General features: G+C 44.1%; 1 protein-coding gene across 1 annotated transcript in view; it reads right to left on the reverse strand.

Moving 5' to 3' along the window:
• LOC111981851 (peripheral-type benzodiazepine receptor-associated protein 1-like) overlaps nt 1–19898 on the reverse strand; it is a 168374-nt gene extending 148476 nt beyond the window's left edge. The window contains exons 1-2 of the mRNA XM_070449720.1: nt 19665–19898; nt 17484–18942 (exon numbers count right to left, since the gene is read on the reverse strand). Coding sequence (XP_070305821.1) covers nt 17484–18557 — 1074 coding nt within the window. The 5' untranslated portion in view covers nt 18558–18942; nt 19665–19898. The remainder of the gene's footprint in view (nt 1–17483; nt 18943–19664) is intronic.
• Nucleotides 19899–23083: the final 3185 nt, after the last annotated feature.

A 23083-nucleotide genomic window follows, 5' to 3' on the forward strand; every position in this document is an offset into this window, starting at 1 on the left:
CAAAAGGAACACCTATGTGAGAATGCTGTTCATTGACTACAGCTCAGCGTTCAATACCACAGTACCCTCAAAGCTCATCACTAAGTTAAGGATCCTAGGACTAAACACCTCCCTCTGCAACTGGATCCTGAACTTCCTGACGGGCCGCCTCCAGGTGGTGAGGGTAGGTAGCAACATCTGCCACACTGATCCTCAACACTGGAGCTCCCCAGGGGTGCGTGCTCAGTCCCCTCCTGTACTGCATGGCCAAGCATGACTCCAACACCATCATTAAGTTTGCAGACGACACAACAGTAGTAGGCCTGATCACCGACAACAACGAGACAGCCTATAGGGAGGAGGTCAGAGACCTGGCCGGGTGGTGCCAGAATAACAACCTATCCCTCAACGTAACCAAGACTAAGGAGATGATTGTGGACTACAGGAAAAGGAGGACCGAGCACGGCCCCATTCTCATTGACGGGGCTGTAGTGGAGCAGGTTGAGAGCTTCAAGTTCCTTGGAGTCCACATGAACAACAAACTAGAATGGTCCAAACACACCAAGACAGTCGTGAAGAGGGCACGACAAAGCCTATTCCCCATCACTGAAACTAAAAAGATTTGGCATGGGTCCTGAGATCCTCAAAAGGTTCTACAGCTGCAACATCGAGAGCATCCCGACTGGTTGCATCACTGCCAGGTATGGCAATTGCTCAGCCTCTGACCGCAAGGCACTACAGAAGGTAGTGCGTACAGCCCAGTACATCACTGGGGCTAAGCTGCCTGCCATCCAGGACCTCTACACCAGGCGGTGTCAGAGGAAGGCCCTAGAAGACCCCAGCCACCCCAGTCATAGACTGTTCTCTCTACTACCGCATGGCAAGCGGTACCGGAGTGCTAAGTCTAGGACAAAAAGGCTTCTCAACAGTTTTTACCCCCAAGCCATAAGACTACTGAACGGGTAATCAAATGGCTACCCGGACTATTTGCATTGTGCCCCCCCCAAACCCCTCTTTTTATGCTGCTGCAACTCTCTTTTTATCATATTAACATAGTCACTTTAACTATACATTCATGTACATACTACCTCAATTGGGCCGACCAACCAGTGCTCCCACACATTGGCTAACCGGGCTATCTGCATTGTGTCCCACCTGCCAACCCCTCTTTTACGCTACTGCTACTCTCCGTTCATCATATATGCATAGTCACTTTAACCATATCTACATGTACATACTACCTCAATCAGCCTAACTTATTTCTTTACCTACCCATTGTTCACCTAATACCTTTTTTTGCACTATTGGTTAGAGCCTGTAAGGTCTACACCTGTTGTATTCGGCGCACGTGACAAATAAACTTTAATTTGATTCTTTTCAATTTAAACGTTTCAGCCAAAGCGAGCAGCAGAGCACTAGGCAGTGAGTGAGTCAGATCAATAAAACAGGCTCTCTGAAACACTGCCAAACCAATCCAACATCTATTCCTCCACTCATTATTTTCTGTGGGCCTGAGCTGTAACTGAGGCATTACGGCCCAGATGAGATGGACAGCTAATCAGATAACATGATTCATTGTGTTCACATGGAAAACCCAGAAGTGTGACCCAGCCAGTGGAAAGCCATTGATTGAGTGATGACCTCAGCTCACTACACCTTGTGCTGGATGGGTTGATGCTCAAAAGTAGAAATGTAATTTGGCATCAAGACAGGTGCTKTGAGTTTAGATCACCAAGGAAGGTCTGCTCTGACATCTGTCCAGCCACAGGTCACACCAGACTAACACCAACACCAGCCACTAAGGCTGACGGACAACAACTGCCTGTGGAGTCAGAAAGTTGCAAAATGGAAGGGGGATGAATTAGAATGGGACAGCAAGGTGAAGGACAGGATTTTTTTTTAAACATGAGATTATTCTTCTTCAGAATATGAGACTGATTAATTCTGTTTGATGAACACAGTGGGTGAGAAGGTGTGTGCGTGTGTGCGCTTGTGTGGTGGGGGGGGGGGGGGGGCTCAGGAAACAGCACTGGGGGGCTTAGTCACTCCTATCCCCTAGGCTCTCCCTCAGGCGTTTCATCAAACAGCCTCATAGCCCCATCATGTTAAACTCATCCCCTAAAACTACTCTTCAAAGCAGATCATAAAAACAGTGGCCAGCAGTGGCAAACAATACCAATTTGACACCTGTGAGCCATTGTTAAATTTAAGTCCTCTGGGGATTTTAAATCTTTACCATGACCACATCACCCTGACTTATACAGTTCAAACCATTACTGATAAAATACAAAACACAATAGCGTTAGGTCTAGCATCTGTGCCTGGCTGTGTGGGGGATTTTTATTTTATTTAAATAACATACCAAACCCTCTAAAAGGTTTCAGGATTGAGAAGGGAGACAAATTTGGCTACAGTGAGAGACTATGAATCATGAATAGTGCCCTACAGCAATGCGGAATTGAGTTAAAACTCCACAGCTTTTGAAGCAGGCAGGCAGGACACATTTAGCTGGCTGGAATATGGAGCTAGAACATTCTATTGCACAACAAAACATTTTCACATTGTAAATCTGTATGGCCATAAAAAATTAAAAAATACAAACTGATGATACACACATTGGAGCAAATCATTTGTCAAGATATAACCGAAAAATAATGAATGCATTAATTTCCCTGTAGGCTTGGTCTACTCTACAGGGAATAAGGAAATCTACACTCCCCTACTTCAAATAAAATTGTATGTCACATAAGCCGAATACTGTAGACCTTACCGTGAAATGCTTACTTACAAGCCCTTAACCAACAATGCAGTTCAAGAAAAAGAGTAAAGATTTTTTTTACTAAATAAACTAATGGGGGGAAAAAAACTCTTTCAAGGGTTTTTCTTTATTTAACTATTTTCTACATTGTAGAATAACAGTGAAGACATCAAAACTATGAAATAACACATATGGAATCATCTGGTAACCAAAAAAGCGTTATACAAATCAAAATATGTTATATTTGAGATTCTTCAAAGTAGCCACCCATTGCACTCTTTTGGAATTCTCTACAAAGTAGGAAATAGTCTAAATAAAAAAAGCCCTGGAATGAGTAGGTGAGTCCAAACTTTTGACTAGTACTGTATATATGACCCGTTTCAGGAAACTAGGTGTATGTCGCAAGTCACGACTTCACAGGAGAGGCATTTGAACTTTGTTTGTGTTGCCTACCCTTACAACCTGGGGCCGGCCCGTCAGGAAGTCCAGGATCTAGTTGCAGAGGGAGGTGTTTAGTCCCATGGTCCTTAGCCTAGTGATAAGCTTTGAGGGCAAGAGTGTTGTTGAACGCCGAGCTGTAGTCAATGAATAGCATTCTCATATAGGTTTTCCTTTTGACCAGGTGGGAAGGAGCAGTGTGGAGTGCGATTGAGATTGCGTCTTCTGTAGATCTATTGGGGCGGTATACAAATTGGAGTGGGTCTCGGGTTTCCGGGATGATGGTGTTGACGTGAGCCATGACCAGCCTTTCAAAGCACTTCATGGCTACCGACATGAGTTCTACCGGGCGGTAGTCATTTAGGCAGGTTACCTTCACATTATTGGGCCCAGGGACTACGGTGGTCTGCTTGAAACATGTAGGTATTACAGACACGGTCAGTGAGAGGTTGAAAATGTCAGTGAAGATACTTGCCAGTTGGTCTGCGCAGGCTCTGAGGAACACGTCCTGGTAATCCGTCTGGCCCTGCGGCCTTGTGAATGTTGACCAGTTTAAAGGTCTTGCTCACATCGGCTACGGAGAGCGTAATCACACAGTTGTCCGGAACAGCTGGTGCTCGCATGCATGCTTCAGTATTGCTTGCCTCGAAGTGAGCATAAGTCATTTAACTCGTCTGGTAGGCTCGCGTCACCGGGTTTCCCTTTGTAGTCCGTAATAGTTTGCAAGCTCTGCCACATCCGATGAGCGTCAGAGCCAGTGTAATAGGATTCAATGGTTCGTCTGAGGGCATAGCGGGATTTCTTATAAGCGTCCGGATTAGTGTCCCGCTCCTTGAAAGCTAGCAGCTCTAGCCTTTAGCTCGATGCAGATGTTGCCTGTAATCCATGGCTTCTGGATGGGATATGTACGTACGGCCACTGTGGGGATGACGACGTCAATGCACTTGTTGTTGAAGACGGTGACTGAGGTGGTATACTCCTCAATGCCATTGGATGAATCACGGAAAAGTCTGTTAGTGAAACAGTCCTGTAGAGTAGCATCCGCGTCATCTGACCACTTCCGTATTGAGCAAGTCACTGTTACTTCCTGCTCGAATTTCTGCTTGTAAGCAGGAATCAGGGGGATAGAAATATGGTCAGATTTGCCAAATGGAGGGCGAGCTTTGTATATGTCTCTGTGTGTGGAGTAAAGGTGGTCTAGAGTTTTTTATTCCCTCTGGTTGCACATGTGACATGCTGGTAGAAATGAGGTCAAACAGATTTAAGTTTGACTGCATTAAAGTCCCCGCCACTAGGAGTGCCGCTTCTGGATGAGCATTTTCTTGTTTGCTTTTGGCCTTATACAGCTCGTTGAGTGCGGTCTTAGTGCCAGCATCGGTTTGTGGTGGTAAATAGATGGCTATGAATAATAGATGAACACACCATCTACCAAGAGTTGTCTACAGCTTATCATGAGGTACTCTACCTTAGGCGAGCAATACCTTGTGATTTCTTTAATATTACACATTGCGCACCAGAAAAAGATCTTAGTCTAGTTCAAGGTGAGTAATCGATGTTACAATGTACAGAAGCTCTTTTCGGGTCATAAGAGACGGGTAGCAGCAACTTTATGTACAAAATAAGTTACAAACAATGGGGGAAAAAATAAAATAGCACAGTTGGTTAGGAGCCCGTAAAACGGCAGCCGCTATACATATTTATTTGAACAGTGAAGCTACGTATAAACGTATAATTTGGCTCTATACTCCAGCATTTGATTTGAGATCAAATGTTTCATTTGAGGCGACAGTACAGAATGTCACCTTTTATTTGAGGGCATTTTCTAATATATCGGTTTTACCATTTAGAAAATGTAAGCACTTTCTGTATCTAGTCCCATTATTGGAAGGTGTCATAAGTATTTGGAAAAAATTCACATCTGTGTGTGCTAAAGTCGTCAAAAGTTTAGTATTTGATCCCATATTCCTAGCACGCAATGACAAAGCTACATCAAGCTTGTGACTCTACAAACTTGTTGGATGCATTTGCAGTTTGTTTTGGTTGTGTTTCAGATGTTGTGCTCAATAGAAATGAATGGTAAATAATGTATGTCATTTTGAAGTCCCGTTTATTCTAAATAACAATAGAATAGGTTTCTGATCACTTCTACAATAATGTGGATGCTACCATGATTACAGAAAATCATGAATAGAGGCACTAAGATCATACCTCCCAAGACAGTCTAACCTCTCACCATTACCAATAACACAGGAGATTTAGCATTTGGGGGGGGGGGGGGGGGGGTGTATGATATTTATACCTCTGTACCCTTCCACGCATCATTATTCAATAAGAAGGTGACATTCTATACTGTTGCCTCATATGAAACATTTGATCACAGCCCAGAGGTTTATTGGAGATCCAAAGGAACGTCGACAGCATCATCTCACACAATAGACTCCTTTTTCTACACACACCTCCTGAATAATAGGCCGCTGTAACAGCTGGGTGGGGGTTGGGGGCTATAATGTCACACGCCGCACACAAGGCTGGAAATGGTAAAGGGGGAATAAGGACACGCACTAGGTTGCCCACTCTGCACCACATGTAACCAGAAAATAAATAGTAATCTCTAAAAAAACTGACAGAACCTCCCATCTTAACAATACTTGGGGATCACCTCCCAGTGGGCTGAAAGGACTATCAGATAATTGCTAATGCATCATTTAAATGCTCCCTCCCTCTCAGCTCCTGTGGCCAGATGGCCATTCATCTACCACCATGTGTGTGTGTGTCTGTGGTGCAGTATATTTGTTTTCTATTGAGACTTAATTGCTTTGTTTATGAGGATAAGCAATGGCAGAGAGGCCAGTGGCCAGCATCCAGTATCCTGAGAGAGCGCAACAGACGTCCCCCATTGACAGATCATTTTTTAGCTCTGAAATACTCAGAAAATCCCAACACGATTTTAAGACCAAAAAGAAAAAGCTAACCTGATGTACTTGTACAATGGGCTTTTAAATATGAATGAATGTTCCTCCAAAAGCTGAGTAGTCTGGTTTCACTCCCCTTGCAGGGAAACGGAGTGCTTCTGTTACTCTCAGCAGATATTTGGGAGGGAGGAGAGAGATGTCATAGTGGGGTCAAGCTGAGGCGGGCGGGGGATTGTCCTACCTCACGACTGCCACACGCGAAAGCTAGCTTCATATTCTCCTCATCAAAACAGACCATCTCAGGGGAACTCACATGGAAGACTCTCTCTCTCTGCTCTTCAAACTCTCCCTCCCTCCTGCTTCCTCTATCCATCCCTCCACCTATCTCTGCCCCATCCTTCCCTAAATAAATCAGCAAGTGTTGTTTTGTGTAGTACACTACAGTTCAATAAAAAAAACACCAACAGCAATTCAGTTCCATATGAAAAACAGGCTACTGATGCTTGGAAAGAGCCGAGTTATTTTCTCTCACGTTTTGTTTTGCAATTGCTGCTAACCGCAGAATTCAATCATAACCAGAATCCAAGCTCTTTCTACGCTAATAACCTATTAGTACATATTCATAAATGTAGGGACACAGAAAGGTGACACGCACAATACAAGAAAACACTTAGTGTGTCTAGACTGTGTGTATGAGTGTGCATAACAACCCTTGGTGTCCAGAGTGGCGCAGCAGTCTAAGGCACTGCATCTCAGTGCTAGGGKCGACCCTACAGATACTGGTTAAATCCCGGGTTGTATCACAACCAGTCGTAATCGGGAGTCCCATTTGGCGGTTCACAATTGGCACAGCATCGTCCGGGTTAGGGGAGGGTTTGGCAAGGGTAGGCTGTCATAGTAAAATAATAATGTGTTCTTAACTGACTTGCCTGGTTAAATAAAGTTAAAATATAAACAATGTACACGTGCCCCCGTTTTTAACACAACTGACTTCATCACCATGTCACTCATCCTACTAGTTAGTCAACTTGCTGCGAGTAGATGCCAATTATGAGAGAGATCTTCTGGGTTCCAAACTTCCCCTTATTGACTTTCAATGGAAGTCTGCAGCGGTGTTAAATATGGGTTGAGGTCAACTCTCTTGCTAAGTATACATTTTTGGGGACGGTATGGCAGTATGAGACAGTTTATGTTTCTGAACAAGAAAGGCTCATGTTTTATGAGTAGTGCATGACCTTACGATGGCAACAAATTAATTATACAGCTGAAGTCAGAAGTTTACATACCCTTAGGTTGGAGTCATTAAAACTCATTTTTCAACCACTCCACAAATATATTTTTAACAAACTATAGTTTTGGYAAGTCGGTTAGGACATCTACTTTGTGCATGACAAGTAATTTTTCCAACAATTGTTTACAGACAGATTATTTCACTTATTATTCACTGTATCACAATTCCAGTGTGTCAGAAATATACATACACTAAGTTGACTGTGCCTTTAAACAGCCTGGAAAATTCCAGAAAATGATGTCGAAGTTTCTGATAGGCTAATTGACTTCATTTGAGTCGTGGTGTACCTGTGGATGCATTTCAAGGCCTACCTTCAAACTCAGTGCCTCTTTGCTTGACATCATGGGAAAATCTAAAGAAATTAGCCAAGACCTCAGAAAAACAATTGTAGATCTCAAGTCTGGCACATCCTTGGGAGCAATTTCCAAACACCTGAAGGTAACAAAGGACCTTGTGAAGATGCTGGGGGAAACAGGTACAAAAGTATCTATATCCACAGTAAAACAAGTCCTATATCGACATAACCTGAAAGGCCGCTCAGCAAGGAAGAAGCCACTGCTCCAAAATCACCATAAAAAAGCCAGACTGCGGTTTGCAACTGCACATGGGGACAAAGATYGTACTTTTTGTCCTCTGGTCTGATGAAACAAAAATAGAACTGTTCGGCCATAATGACCATCGTTATGTTTGGAGGAAAAAGGGGGAGGCTTGCAAGCCGAAGAACACCATCCCAACCGTGAAGCACGGGGGTGGCAGCACCATGTTGTGGTGCTCAATCATATAAAACATTTGTGGGCAGAACTGAAAAAGTGTGTGCAAGCAAGGAGGCCTACAAACTCAGTTACACCAGCTCTGTCAGAAGGAAGGGCCAAAATTCACCCAACTTAATGTGGGAAGCTTGTGGAAGGCTACCCGAAACGTTTAACCCGAGTTAAACAATTTAAAGGCAACACTACCAAATACTAATTGAGTGTATATAAACTTCTGACCCACTGGGAACGTGATGAAAGAAATACAAGCTGAAATAAAATCACTCTGCTATTATTCTGACATTTCACATTCTTAAAATAAAGTGATCCTAACTGACCTAAGACAGGAAATTTTTACTAGGATTAAATGTCAAGAATTGTGAAAAACTGAGTTTAAATGTATTTGGCTAAGGTGTATGTAAACTTCCGRCTTCAACTGTAAGTGATTTTTAATAGGCTACCTCCATTCCGATGGTTATATTCTCAACCAAACTAGTATAAAACTAACAGTGAAGTCACAGACAGATAGGGTAACCCTGACACGTCACAGGGGCTATAAAGCTGAAGCATCCGTTTAGACGTTTTCTCATCACCAACTACGGTAGTGAGAGGAAGTCTAGTCGACGGTAGTGGTAGAGGACGGAACTGAGTGAAACTGGGCCGACATTCTGCAAATGTTTTCATCAATGAAACATCTGATCTCAATGTTTCAGTTACCAAAGCTACAAGAATCTGTTACGAATATAGTGCACTACGTTTGAGACATGACGCTTTGCCAAAATKTTACATTTGTTTTGTTGTTTAGCAGGACTGCAAGGTCGAATTTAGAATTGAGATTGCCTCCTTCTGAAGTGTGCACATTCCCTAACGGAAATATGCAAATACATGCTACAATGCGCCAATAGGATCTTGCTAGCTCATGCTTGGCCCACCTCCTTGCTTGTTCTGACCATAATACTTCATTTTCTCCCACTGTAAACAATCCTGCTTCAGACCAGTACTCAAACTGGCAGTTCATTCATTGACAGACAACCTAAAACAGGGCTGCCTACGATAGCACTCAAGCAGGATCAGATCAGGACGTTCAATGACAACCTAAACATACAGGCTTAACTGACAACATACTCATACAAGTTCCTATGCAGAGTTGCGAGAGAACTGGCCCATTTCAAACTGCAGGAAATCTGCGTCAGATAAGCAGTTCAATCTAATTAACAGACCATCCATGCATGCAACAGCCAATACTTTGCAGCGATGCCGCAAAACTCTAGGGGGTCCTACAGGTCCAGTGTATCTTTTCTGGAGGAATTTTAACTATTTCAGGGATTAAAAAGGTAGAGATGGGTTACAGGTACACCATCACAACATACTCTAGTCCAGGACTTACCTTGCGAAACCGGTCCACCTCGCAGTCGTTGAGGTCCTCATAGAGCGAGTGATGCCTCTTGCCCAGCAATGCTGTGGGTGTCACAGTGGCACGGTCTAGATGTTCCTTGTCCATTAAGTCACCCTTGGTAGAAGTAGTATACGGCTGCTCCTCTGTCGTAGTATCCCTCTCCCTGTTCTGCTGTCCTGGGGCCTCAGCCTTTCCACGACTGCTCCTTTCCATGTCTGTATCCACTGCAGACGCAGGCTTCTCCGGTTCAGGTTCCGGTGGCTGCTCGGTCCTGGTGCACAGGTCATACATTACTCTCTACTGTCACAAGCAGGCAGCGGCAGTGCATTAGCAGCAGAAATCAATAGGCCCAACAGGGGGGGCAAGGGCGACACAATCTTGTCATTCACTGCTGGGGGGGGGTGGAGGTTATCATGGATCAGCCTCCACCAAGGATAATTGTTTTTTACCCTGACACCCTCCTGTCCCCTTCTTTCTCTTCCTTGATCTTCAGTAAGTTTACAAAAGGGGTGGTGGGGGTGTAGTAACTTGGTCTGAGCTGAGTTCAAGTGTCCGACACGAAAAGATCAGTAAGCTCAGCGATGTAATTACCAGGCTCATCAGTAACAGAACACAGCCGCCTCATAAGTTTGTTAATGTAGCTAGTCAGACCCCTAAGATGGCGCTTTCACGGTGACAGAAATAGCACTAAGTGGTAGACTGCCTCATTCGGTTCCTTTTATAAAATATTCCTTACAACATTTCCAAGAGAAAACCAGCTCAAGACAAAAAATCCAGAGAGCTCCTCCTTTAAAATTTGAACTTTTAGGGGGGGCTGGAAAAATGCCCTCAATGACGTCTCCCACAAAAAAACAGTCTTCAAATACTGCAGGATATTGTGTACTCACGACAAACACTTCTTATAGCACGTCCATGCACAGACACCAAACAATGAAGCATTTGCAGTAGAAATTATGCAATGATCATGCATGTACTTCCCCGTGATCCTATTTAATAAGAACAGTGAAGCGTGCAGATTGAGTCCGGGTCCTACTTGCTAGGTTGACTGAGGGAGGCTGCCTCCCCACTCCTCCGTACGCCACAGAGGGATGGATCTGTCATTGTTGCTCATCCACAAAACGGGAACAGGAAAGGAAAGCCTAGTCATTAGCAGTTCGTACGTCACTTAGAAGATGAGCTTGACTCTGGCTCTCTGTGACGACAGCACAGAAGAAGTACTGCTGGTATATTGTGTGTGTGAAGGCAAACAAGATCAGGTGAAAATTACTGGTTTAACTAACAGGTCCAACCTCCTCTCCAGTCCTCTCTCTCCCGCTCTGCTGGCTGAGATGCAAGTGGTCTCCAGCTGTGCCGGTCTCCTTGTTGACGCTGCTGCTAAAAACAACGAGGCTCAATGAACTGTCTAATTCCCGTTTCCCATATAACAACATTAAGGTGAAGGAAGATGATGACCAACTGAAGGGGAAAAACAAACTGTGTGACTGTGTGCGTTTGTGTTCATGAGAGGGGGTGGGAAGAAAGGGATTCTATCCTCCTATCACATCAAGACAGCCTCTGGGAGGTGGCCAATCACAACTGCAGCTCGAGCTGGTTTCCACGGAGATGACGCTGGAATGATGTTGCTTGCCTATTGATTGTCGAAGAGGCACACACACACTGCTACACAGGAAGGCTGGCTGAAGGCAGAGCGATGGCATACTGTGCACACACACACACAAATACCAACATACACACAGCGTCACCGTCACACCCAGGTGTCTTGCGAATTAACTTGTCATATGATCCTGCAGCTCAGCTGGCTGAGATTCATATCTATCAAAGCTGAGAGTCAGACCATTCAGCTACTCTACTAATTGCTTCTCAATCGTGCAAACARAGGGAGAGACAGTACTCCCAGGGAGATGAACACAAACCTAGGCAGACTCATAGCCAAGCATGAACTAACCATACAGTCAATAGTCCAGACAAATTGGGGTGAGCTGCTGAAGCCAAAACCCTGTCCTGGTTTATAGCAGGCAGCAACCTGCTGACTGACTTACGTACTGTAGTTGTAGCTAGGCAGAGGGGAGAGTTGTAAATGCTGCAGTGGCCGTCCAATGAATATGAATCTCATTCCATGAGGAGGAAATKACATATCAAAGTTGGACTCCTTCCAGATAGGGATTTCTAACTGAATGATGGTGGAGCAATATCAGGTCTTTCCCCCACATTGAGTTGCAGACCTTCCTTGTTTAAATAGTACTCTGCAAGCAGCAGATGATCAGTTACCAGACCTATAACCTGGCCCAGAACGCTGTCACTCTCCCATCCCCAAGCAACTCAAACAAGGAGACGTGACCGCAGATCAAATCACCCCATTAAGGATTGATTCCACTGGTTTACATAGCATGCCATAGGGTCGGCACGTTTAGAGCGCACGTAAAGAGAGTATCTACCAATAACATCTTGAAATATGTCAACAACAAAAAACATTGGAATAGTGGTGTAGCCGACCAGCTTATAAACATAACATTGCTGTAGCCTCATACAAAGTAGTTGTGAATTTAGGGTGCAATATTTGTCTTGGTTTTGAATTTAACTTATTAGTAATTCAATAATGTATTAGCTAATTGCTGCTTAATTCAACCCTCTCCTGGGTATCTGCACTTTATTTTGAGGCAAGGCTGGGCATATATTCCAGCTAGAGAAATTAGAATCTGCCTTAAAAATAAGAGCCTTCCTTCCAAAGTGACTGATCATGTATTCTGGTCTGTGCAATTTAACTGAAGCTATAAAAAGGGGAAATTCAGCACTGTAATAGTGTATGCATCACTTTTAGCTGCTCTTGCTAGCTGGAGCAGACAGATTGGAGCTTGGCTGGCTAGAGAACCCATGCATTTAGATGTGTAGTAATAATACGCAGCAGCATGGGTTTGCACGTGTGTCTCTCCACTCTCCAGTATTAGGGAGGGTGAGTGAGCATGTCATCCCATTAAAGCAGATCTATTTCTGGGCACCTGACTGAGTAATCAAAATGAAAATGGAGGCCTGTCGACCTCTGTCTGAAGCCAAGTTTTAAGACTCCGGTCACTGTTTCAATTAAACAGAATGCTTTATCACTCCTTCCACAGATCCCCACACCATGCTCCACCAACCCTGGTAGCCTAAATCCCTCAGGAGGATAAGAGGTGCCTGTCATGATGACAAGGATTTCTCTGCTTCATTCTGTACATCCTGGTCATGACCATTGCAGGGCCTGAGGCACATTGCCAGGAGGAATGATTGAAATGATTTAGCAAATAACAAATACTGTAGGAGACATGTTTATTGCATGTCATAACTAACCGCCTCTGCAAGAAAACGGAAAGTGAATGCCCTGGCCTATAGCACAGAAAGGGAGAGCAAGAGAACATCCCTCTCCAGACAAAGACAGAACAGATACACCCTTTCCTTCTCACTGCATTTCACCCCATTTTCTCATCAGTTAAAACTTTAATTACACGGCACTGGGGTGAGCGTGACCTTGGCAATGAATGGAACCAACCCTAACATGCTCTCCTCTCATACAGCCCCAATCTCCCACCCGCTCTGCGTATGACCTCTTTAAATCTTTAATTGAAACCCGACTGGGGGCGGGGAGCACTGATAGGAAAACAACAGCTAGAGAAAAAGAGCAGAGTGTCAGCCAGCAGCAGTTCAAACATGCAAGACAACTGGGTAAATGATTTTGATTTCAATCCGTTTTTGACAGCGCCCATTTTGATTTTAACGAAACCTTCCATACATATTTGCCCATTGTAGAAGTGCTCAGAAAGTGACTTTTTGGACCCGAATTCCAAAACATTCAAGAGATAAACATTCTCAAATTTGACCCCTTTTGCATATCCCACCCTACCATGAGACATCTAAAAGTGCTTTTAGAAAGTATTCATACCTCTAGACTTTTCTAGTTASAGCCTTATTCTAAAATGGATTAAATCGTTTTTTCCCTCTAATCAATCTACACACAATACCCAATAATGACAAAGCACTAGAGGTCGACTGATTAATCGGAATGGCTGATTACAAGTTTTCATAACAAATCGGAAATCGTTACTTTTTGGACACCGATTTAGCAGATTAAGAAATAATAATAATAATTTTTTACACCTTTATTTAACTAGGCAAGTCAGTTAAGAACACGTTCTTATTTTCAATGACGGCCTAGGAACAGTGGGTTAACTGCCTTGTTCAGGGGCAGAACGACAGATTTTTACCTTGTCAGCTCGGGGATTCAATCTTGCAACCTTACAGTTAACTAGTCCAACGCTCTAACCACCTGCCTCTCATTGCACTCCACGAGGAGCCTGCCTGTTACGCGAATGCAGTAAGTTGCTAGCTAGCATTAAACTTATCTTATAAAAAACAATCAATCATAATCACTAGTTAACTACACATGGTTGATGATATTACTAATTTATCTAGCGTGTCCTGCGTTGCATATAATCGATGCAGTGTGCATTCGCGAAAAAGGACAGTCGTTGCTCCAACGTGTACCTAACCATAAACATCAATGCCTTTCTTAAAATCAGTACACAGAAGTACGTATTTTTAAACCTGCATATTTAGCTAAAAGAAATTCAGGTTAGCAGGCAATATTAACCAGGTGAAATTGTGTCAGTTCTCTTCCGTTCATTGCACGCAGAGTCAGGGTATTCGCGATAATAATAAACGTTTTGTATTCTAAATGATAGGTCATTAATATGGTCGAATCCRGAAACTAAGGCTCGTATTTCTGTGTGTTATTATGTTATAATTAAGTCTATGATTTGATATAGCAGTCTGACTGAGCGATGGTAGGCAGCAGCAGGCTCRTAAAAATTCATTCAAACCGCACTTCAAGCATTGCGCTGTTTATGACYTCAAGCCTATCAACTTCCGAGATTAGGCTGGTGTAACCGATGTGAAATTGCTAGCTAGATAGCGGGGTGCGCGCTAATAGCGTTTCAAACGTCACTCGCTCTGAGACTTGGAGTAGTTATTCCCCTTGCTCTGCATGGGTAACGCTGCTTCGAGGGTGGCTGTTGTCGATGTGTTCTTCGTTCGAGCCAAAGTAGGAGCGAGGAGAGGGACGGAAGCTATACTGCTACACTGGCAATACTAAAGTGCCTATAATAACATCCTATAGTCAAAGGTATATGGARTACAAATGGTAGAGAGAAATAGTCCTATAAATACTATATTAACTACAACCTAAAACCTCTTACCTTGGAATATTGAAGTCTCATGTTAAAAGGAACCACCAGCTTTCATATGTTCTCATGTTCTGAGCAAGGAACTTAAACGTTAGCTTTTTTTACATGGCACATATTGCACTTTTACTTCTCCAACAATTTGTTTCTGCATTATTTAAACCAAATTGAACATGTTTCATTATTTATTTGAGGCTAAATTGATTTTTATTGATGTATTATATTAAGTTAAAATAAGTGTTCATTCTGTATTGTTGTAATTGTCATTATTACAAATAAATAAATACAAATCTGCTTTTTTTTTTGTCCTCCAATAAATCGGTATCGGCGCTGAAAAATCATAAATCGGTCGACCTCTACAAAGCACATTTACATAAGTATCCAGAACCTTTACTCAGTACAGCCTTGGTCTTCTTGGGTATGATGCTACAAGCTTGGCACACCTGTATTTGGAGAGTTTTTCCCCCATTATTTTCTCAAGCTCTGTCAGGTTGGATGTGGATCGTTGCTGAACAGCTCTGGCTAGGCCACTCAAGGACATTCAGAGTTGACATTCAGCGTTTTCCTTGATGGCCAAAAAAATCAATTTTAGTCTAATCTGACCAGAGTACCTTCTTCCATATGTTTGGGGAGTCTCCCACATGCCTTTTGGCAAAAACCAAACGTGTTTGCTTATTTTTTTCTTTAAGAAATTGCTTTTTTTCTGGCCWCTCTTCCGTTAAGCCCAACTCTGTGGAGTGTATGGCTTAGTGGTCCTATGGACAGATACTCCAATCKCCGCTGTGGAGCTTTGCAGATGCTTCAGGGTTATCTTTGGTCTCTTTGTTGCCCCTCTGATCAATGCCCTCCTTGCCTGGTCTGAGTTTTGGTGGGCGGCCCTCTTTTGGCAGGTTTGTTGTGGTGCCATATTCTTTCCATTATTTAATMATGGATTTCATGGTGCTCTGTGGGATGTTCAAAGTTCCTAATATTTTTTATAACCCAACCCTGATCTGTACTCCTCAACTTTGTCCTTGACCTGTTTGGAGAGCTCATTGGTCTTCATAGTGCTGCTTGCTTGGTGGTGCCCCTTGCTTAGTGGTGTTGCAGACTCTGGGGACTTTCAGAACAGGTATATACACTGCTCAAAAAAATAAAGGGAACACTTAAACACAATATAACTCCAAGTCAATCACACTTCTGTGAAATCAAACTGTCCACTTAGGAAGCAACACTGATTGACAATAAATTTCACATGCTGTTGTGCAAATGGAATAGACAAAAGGTGGAAATTATAGGCAATTAGCAAGACACCCCCAAAAAAGGAGTGATTCTGCAGGTGGTGACCACAGACAACTTCTCAGTTCCTATGCTTCCTGGCTGATGTTTTGGTCACTTTTGAATGCTGGCGGTGCTTTCACTCTAGTGGTAGCATGAGACGGAGTCTACAACCCACACAAGTGGCTCAGGTAGTGCAGCTCATCCAGGATGGCACATCAATGCGAGCTGTGGCAAGAAGGTTTGCTGTGTCTGTCAGCGTAGTGTCCAGAGCATGGAGGCGCTACCAGGAGACAGGCCAGTACATCAGGAGACGTGGAGGAGGCCGTAGGAGGGCAACAACCCAGCAGCAGGACCGCTACCTCCGCCTTTGTGCAAGGAGGAGCACTGCCAGACAAGGAGGAGCACTGCAAACAAATTATGTGACTTCTGAAGGTAATTAAACTGGCCTGCTTTAGACTAGTTAGACTACATCCCAAGATGGCGTAGCAGTCGGATGTGTGTTTTGTCTTGTCCCGTGTAAATAGTTTCTCTTTTTTCATATATATATATATATATATATATATATTTTTTTTTTATCTCACTTTCAATCTACGGACTGAATATACTCTCCTGCAACCCGCCTCACCCAATGTGGTACGGATCTGCTATTTTTATACTTTAGAACCCGGAACCCCCCCCCCCATCAGAAGTTAGCCAGCTAACTAGCTACTAACCAGTAGTCAGTTATCCACTGCTAGCGGTCTTCGCTGTTAACTCGGACACCAGCCAGCCTCAGCTCGGTCAATACCTGCCAGTTTGCACATATCAACCCAGAGCATATCGGACTGCTTTTTCTCTACCACATCTCCGGATTCCTACCACAAGCTCTGGACCTTTACACCGGATCATCGCAGCTATCTAGCTGCAATCCAAGTGGCTACTCCTGGCTAACATTGGATGTTGGGTACTATATTTGAATCTTATAAATCAAAAAAGGGCAAATTTGGGCGCAATCAATTAATTTTATCTGAGAAATTAAGCTAACAAAATAATGCTGCAGGAATGCTAATCTTACCTGTTTCTAACTACAATAAACTATTTCAGAACAATATGTGATGGTGGGTGTCATGGATTGCTGAAATGACATGGTGTTTATGACCAGCGGACCTAATCCAATTTCCTTGAGCTTTTATCTGATCTCCTTCCAAGACGATGACTATAAGGATTGCTTTTGCTTTATACTGCATATCTTACACGCTCATTGAGCAAAATAAAAATATGCAAGGTTGCATTTCTAAAGCCTGTGCTGGCATTATTAAAGCATATGCCCAAATGACTTGAATAACAAATCAGAAACACATTACATCATCAAAATCAATGCATTTGCAAACTAGAAAGTGAGAAGCCATGGCATTTGCTATAATGAGACCAGAAAGGTGACCTCAAATGACCTCATCAACCTATAGTCAAAGGGAAGAGGGGTGAGAAAATGCAAATATGAAGCAGCTTACCTCCATGTTGTCCTCCATGTTGTCTTTGTCAGAGTATTTGGAGGGCGAGGACTTGTCTGACCCAGGCGACTTAGACTGGAGGTCCCAGCCTGCATGGGGTGAGGATGTGGTCTGAGGGGGGCTGGAGCTTCGACAGGTGTCCCCAGCCAGGGGAGAGGAGCAGCGGGCAGCTGCACTGAGGTTCCTTCCTGAAGCCACGCTCATATGCTCTCTCCTGGTTCTCTTCTTGGGTGGAGGGGATGAGGGACTCTTGGAGCTCTGGGAAAGGGACCTGGAGCGGGCCAGTGGTGGAGGCCCACTGCGATGGGAGTGGTCTTCCTGGTCCTGGGTGGTGCTGCTGAGGAGATGGACACAGCTCTTAGCCCTGTGCCTGGTTTTGAGAGCCCTGGAGGAGCTCTGGTTCCTCTCCTTCACCTCCCTGGTCCCTAGTCGTCGTCCATGTCCGTCGACTTCAAGCAGGTGGCCGAGGTAGAGGTCCTTCTCCAGGTCCAGCTCCTGTCTGAGACGCTGGAGGAACACAGCCTGCTCTCCATCTCTATCCGTAACCTGCAGCCTCACCAGCAGCTGCTCCAGCTTACGGTAGCTGGCACCGCTGCAGACACAACCAGGCTCTCTGTCTATGTTCTCCCCCCTGCTCTTCCACCCAGACTTGGTGATGGTTGTGTTGGCCTCCTCAGCCAGCCGGCGCTGCAGTTCCCTGGCCTGCCTGGTGGCAGCTTCCCTCTCCAGCCCAGTGCCTACCGCCTTTAACTCCTGTCCTTTGGATCTCAGCAGGTGTCTCACCTCAGCAGCCTGCTCCCTCCTCAGCACCTCCTGTAGCCGCTGGAGTTCCAGGGCCTTCTGTCGCTCGTGCCTGGCCGTCAGCTCCCTCAGGGCCCGCTGCTGCTCCCTCTCAGCCTCCTCGCGGAGCYGACGCAGCTCCAGGGAGAACCTCTGGTGAGTCTGATGGTTATGGCACTTCTCTGCCTCCAGGGCCGAACGCAGCTTTTCCAGGTCGCGACCGTGGTCCCCCCACCCGTGGCACGGCCTCTTCGACGACAGAACCATAGCATTACCTCCCCTGTCCTTCCCCATGGTCAGTGAAGCACTCACAGAAAAGCAAGCGCGCCGAGGGGAGACCCACTCAGTTCAGTTCAGGGGAGAGCGCATGCAGTTTAGTGGAGGCCCACTCAGTTCAGGCAAGGGGAGGACACATGCAGTTGGACTGAGGGCCAGATGATTATGGGGGGAGTCATGCAGGAGGTTGAGATGTAATGGGGTGATACTTATCAAACAAGCAGCATGAAGTTAACACAGCAGATCACTGTAAAGAAGTTGAGGGGATGGATGGCAGGAAATCAGATGGCAGGATGCAAATCAGTGTTTGATGGATGTCAAAGCACTGTGATTGCATGAGTTATGTTCTATTTTTCATGAGAATTGGTTGGTAGTTGATGTAGTGAGACTAGGGAACTCTTTGCTTGCATGTCCACAAAAGATGAGAAAACAGCTGTCAAAAGTTAAATTCCATACACATGCATGACAAATGACTGGTCATTGATCCTACAAACTGGTTTGGAATGTGTCACTCAATTTGTGTAACTATCTTCCTACCTAGCTACCTGCCCACGTGCAGCAGACGTCATTCAGATCCACACACACACATACACACAGTGAAGGATGAAATGTTAGCAAATGCATGCTAGCTAAGCTAGTTGATTATGCATACTAAAGCAAGAAAATGTCGGGAATGCAACAAGTGGCTTCATACAATGCAACGTGAGCAAAGTTGATGCCGTATAGATAGGCAAGAATAACATGTTTGTTTTTAGCCTAATAAAATGTTCATTAGCTAGCTAGCTCATTGACGTTACATGGACAGTTMTCTGGCCATGTTTGGAATTGACGTCATCGTGCCCCAAAACTAGAATTGGCATAGCCTCTGCTCCAGGAGCTGTGTGTACAGGTATCCTGGAGCGAAGAGGCTATAATTGACAACAAACATGTGAAGAGTGAGATAACGTCTCGCTTGCATCCGCTACTGTACTAGCTTAGCCACTATCGGCTGCCTAGGCTAATCTGCCACTTGCTTGCTAGTTAATCAGCTGACTGCTAGTTAGTCCGGGAGCTAATTAAAAACCAGTAGCCACACGTGGATGACAATCAAGGCACGAGACATAACAAACAGCATTACAAACTCACCTCTCACCAGTTAGCTAATGGTAGCTACAGCAACACACAAACTTAGATAGCTAACGTTATAACCCAGTCGGTTGCTACTAAAATAACTAGCCATTCCTTTTACAATTTAAAGTTAGAACAAGCCCTCAACCGGTGCCCACGTAAGACAACCGTTCTTTATTTACTCGAGCTACCGTGGTGGCCTCGGTCGAAACCCGCATCTCAAGGGAGGACCAGTTGCTTCAGTAGAGTATCCTACTCCTTTCTAAGTATCTCTGGACGAGCACTTAAGCGTGCCCCGTCATCAAGTGGACCAAAGATAATTGACCGTAAGTCGAGCGACAACTAGTGGCTTGCACATGCAAGGGCATATGGCCCGTTATTTATAAGGCTGATTTTAAAAAACTAGTTCACATGTTGAAATGTGAAGAAGGGAGGCTGTAAGTTTTTAGCAGAGTCGTATTTGAAATGACAAATAACTGTTATCTATTATTAGATTCTAAATATAACTGGTTCAACACAGGCACCTCACCATTGTAACTATGGTCTATAACACACACAGAACTAACATCATTATCAAATAATTKTAACTGTATTTAACTAGGCAAGTCAGTTAATAAGAACAAATTCTTATTTTACAATGACAGCCTACCCCGGGCAGAGATGACTGTGTGCTGTGCCCTGTGACTGTCCCTCCTCTGTGTCTCTGTCTGTTGTGACAAAGAAACGTTTGTGTCCTATTTGTCTCTGCACATTCCTCTCACACTCAACCTTCTGCTACTATCTGCTGTTTTATTCCTTGCTGCCATCACAGGGTTATGCTTTTACTCACTCAGTAGTGTCAGGTGTCTCTACAGGTTGAGACACTGGGGAAAAGAGACATCATTGTGAACTTCCCTTTCTTTCACTCTTTTCCCCTCAAAATCTTCTCTCTCTTCTAAATGTTTTCTCATGCTGGCCTGATGCCCTGATCTCCAAACTCTGAGAGGAGGAAGCTGTCCCTGCCCTCCAGCTCCACACGTGACCAAATCTCGGAAAGGGAGAAAAACAGTTTTGTGAAGCATTACATTGTTTTGTTGATCAATGTTGTTTTTGCCTTGTTTTCTTTGTGACAGATGAACCCTTGAGATTTGATTTCTACCTTAAACGTCACTGAGAGGAACATGAGAAGGGTTGAGTTTCACATTTTAGGGGCAGGTCTCTAAGGTACAAGTACACCACAGTGAAAAAGACCTGGTGACCTCAACTAGCTACATGTTTAGGGGCATGTCTATAGTAGCTATGTTAAACCAGATTGAACACCGTTTTTTAACCAGATTATATCTATAGTACAGTACCCCAGATGAAAGTGAAGAGGACCCTGGTGACCTCAGCTCCCCAATCACAATCTGACATGACCCCCACTCATAATTAAAGAAGACAACTGTATCTGTCATAAATAGGTCTTTGTGCATGCTTTGAAGAAAACTGTCTGTCATAAATAGGTCTTTGTGCATGCTTTGAAGACAACTGTCTGTCATAAATAGGTCTTTGTGCATGCTTTGAGTTATGGGAGTAGAATAACACAGGTATTGCACTATTACATTTTTCACATGAGAATATGTCCAGACCAGCAGGAACATATAACATGATACCTGGGATTGCATAAATATGTGGGAAAAATACTTCCTGTGATATTGAATGGATTAAATCCCCTGAGGTATGCTACATATCTTTTCAATTCCATTGTGCCAAGTCCTCCAGGGGAGTATGTACTGTATCTTGTTTAGCCACTGGAGGGAGTTTGAGCTAACAAGGAAATGATGTGGAGAATGACTGTCTTCTATCTAGGCTACTCTGGTAATTACACCAACAAACTCCATTAGCCTGGTGAAATGAACTACTTAGAACCAAGCCTTACACACAACATTTGATGATGTAAAAACATAAAATACAGAGTGAATATGATTGTGTCCACTTGTGATTCAGTACAATTTTATGTTTGAGGAAAGAGAGAGAAAAAGAGAGAAAGAGTGTGGTTTTGCACACTCCTCTTTGTTATCAGGGTGTCCTTGGGCCGCTCCCTCTCTCATTCCCATCTCTACCTGTTCATGTGTGGCAGACAGCTGGCACCAAAGAGAGAATCGGAGAGAGAGAAAGAGAGACAGACAGAGATAGGGTGAGAGACAGACAGAACGATAGAGAGACACACACACAGACAAAAAGACAGAGGCCTGGCCTCCTGTGTACTGTATGTTACCGCATCCTGTTCATTGAGTGCAGCAGTCTAAGGCGCTGCATCTCAGTGATAGAGGCATCACTACAGACCCTGGTTCAATTCCAGGCTGTATCACAACCGGCCGTGATTGGGAGTCCCATAGGGCTGTGCACAATTGGCCCAGCGTCGTCCGGGTTAGGGTTTGGCCGGGGTAGGCCGTCATTATAAATAAGAATTTGTTCTTAACTGACTTGCCTAGTTAAATGTTAAATAAAAAATACATTTAGTAGATGTTGCGGATGTAGCAAAATGGGTTAGGGTTTGGCCGGGTTAGGCTGTCATTGTAAATAAGAATKTGTTCTTAACTGACTTGCCTAGTTAAATGTTAAATAAAAAATACATTTAGTAGATGTTGCRGATGTAGCAAAATGCTTGTATTCCTAGCTCCAACAGTGCAGTAATATCCAACAATACACAAGGTTATCAAAAGTTAAAGTATGGAATTAAGAAATAAAGATATATTAGGACAAGCAATGTCGGAGCCCAGAGTGTATATATATATTGGGGAGAACAGACTCTTGGTAATGGCTGGATCGGAATCTGTTGAATGGTATCATTCACTCTGTTCCAGAAGTTATTATGAGCCATCCTCCCCTCAGCAGCCTCCACTGATGTTAAGTGTTTCAAGACCTGAAATAGAATATTCCAGAATTTTTTCAAATAAAGAAAAATATTATTTCTCTCAAATTTTGTGCACAAATATGTTTACATCCCTGTTCGTGAACATTTCTCCTTTGCCAAGATAATCCGTCCACCTGACAGGTGTGGCATATCAAGAAGCTGATTAAACAGCATGATCATTACACAGGTGCACCTTGTGCTGGGGACAATAAAATGCCATTATAAAATGTGCAGTTTTGTCACACAACACAATGCCACAGAGTTTTGAGGGAGCGGGCAATTGGCATGTTGACTGCAGGAATGTCCATCACAGCTGTTGCCATTAAATGTTCCTTTCTCTACCATAAGCCGCCTTTAGAGAATTTGGTAGTACGTCCAACCGGCCTCACAACCGCAACCACGTGTAACCACGCAAGCCCAGGACCTCCACATCCGGCTTCTTCRCCTGTGGGATCATCTGAGACCAGGAACCCGGACAGCTGATGAAATTGAGGAGTATTTCTGAAGCCATTTTGTGAGGAAAAACTCATTCTGATTGGCTGGGCCTTGCTCCCCAGTGGGT

The sequence above is a fragment of the Salvelinus sp. IW2-2015 genome, linkage group LG20, assembly GCF_002910315.2.
Source record: "Salvelinus sp. IW2-2015 linkage group LG20, ASM291031v2, whole genome shotgun sequence".
Lineage (NCBI taxonomy): Eukaryota > Metazoa > Chordata > Actinopteri > Salmoniformes > Salmonidae > Salvelinus > Salvelinus sp. IW2-2015.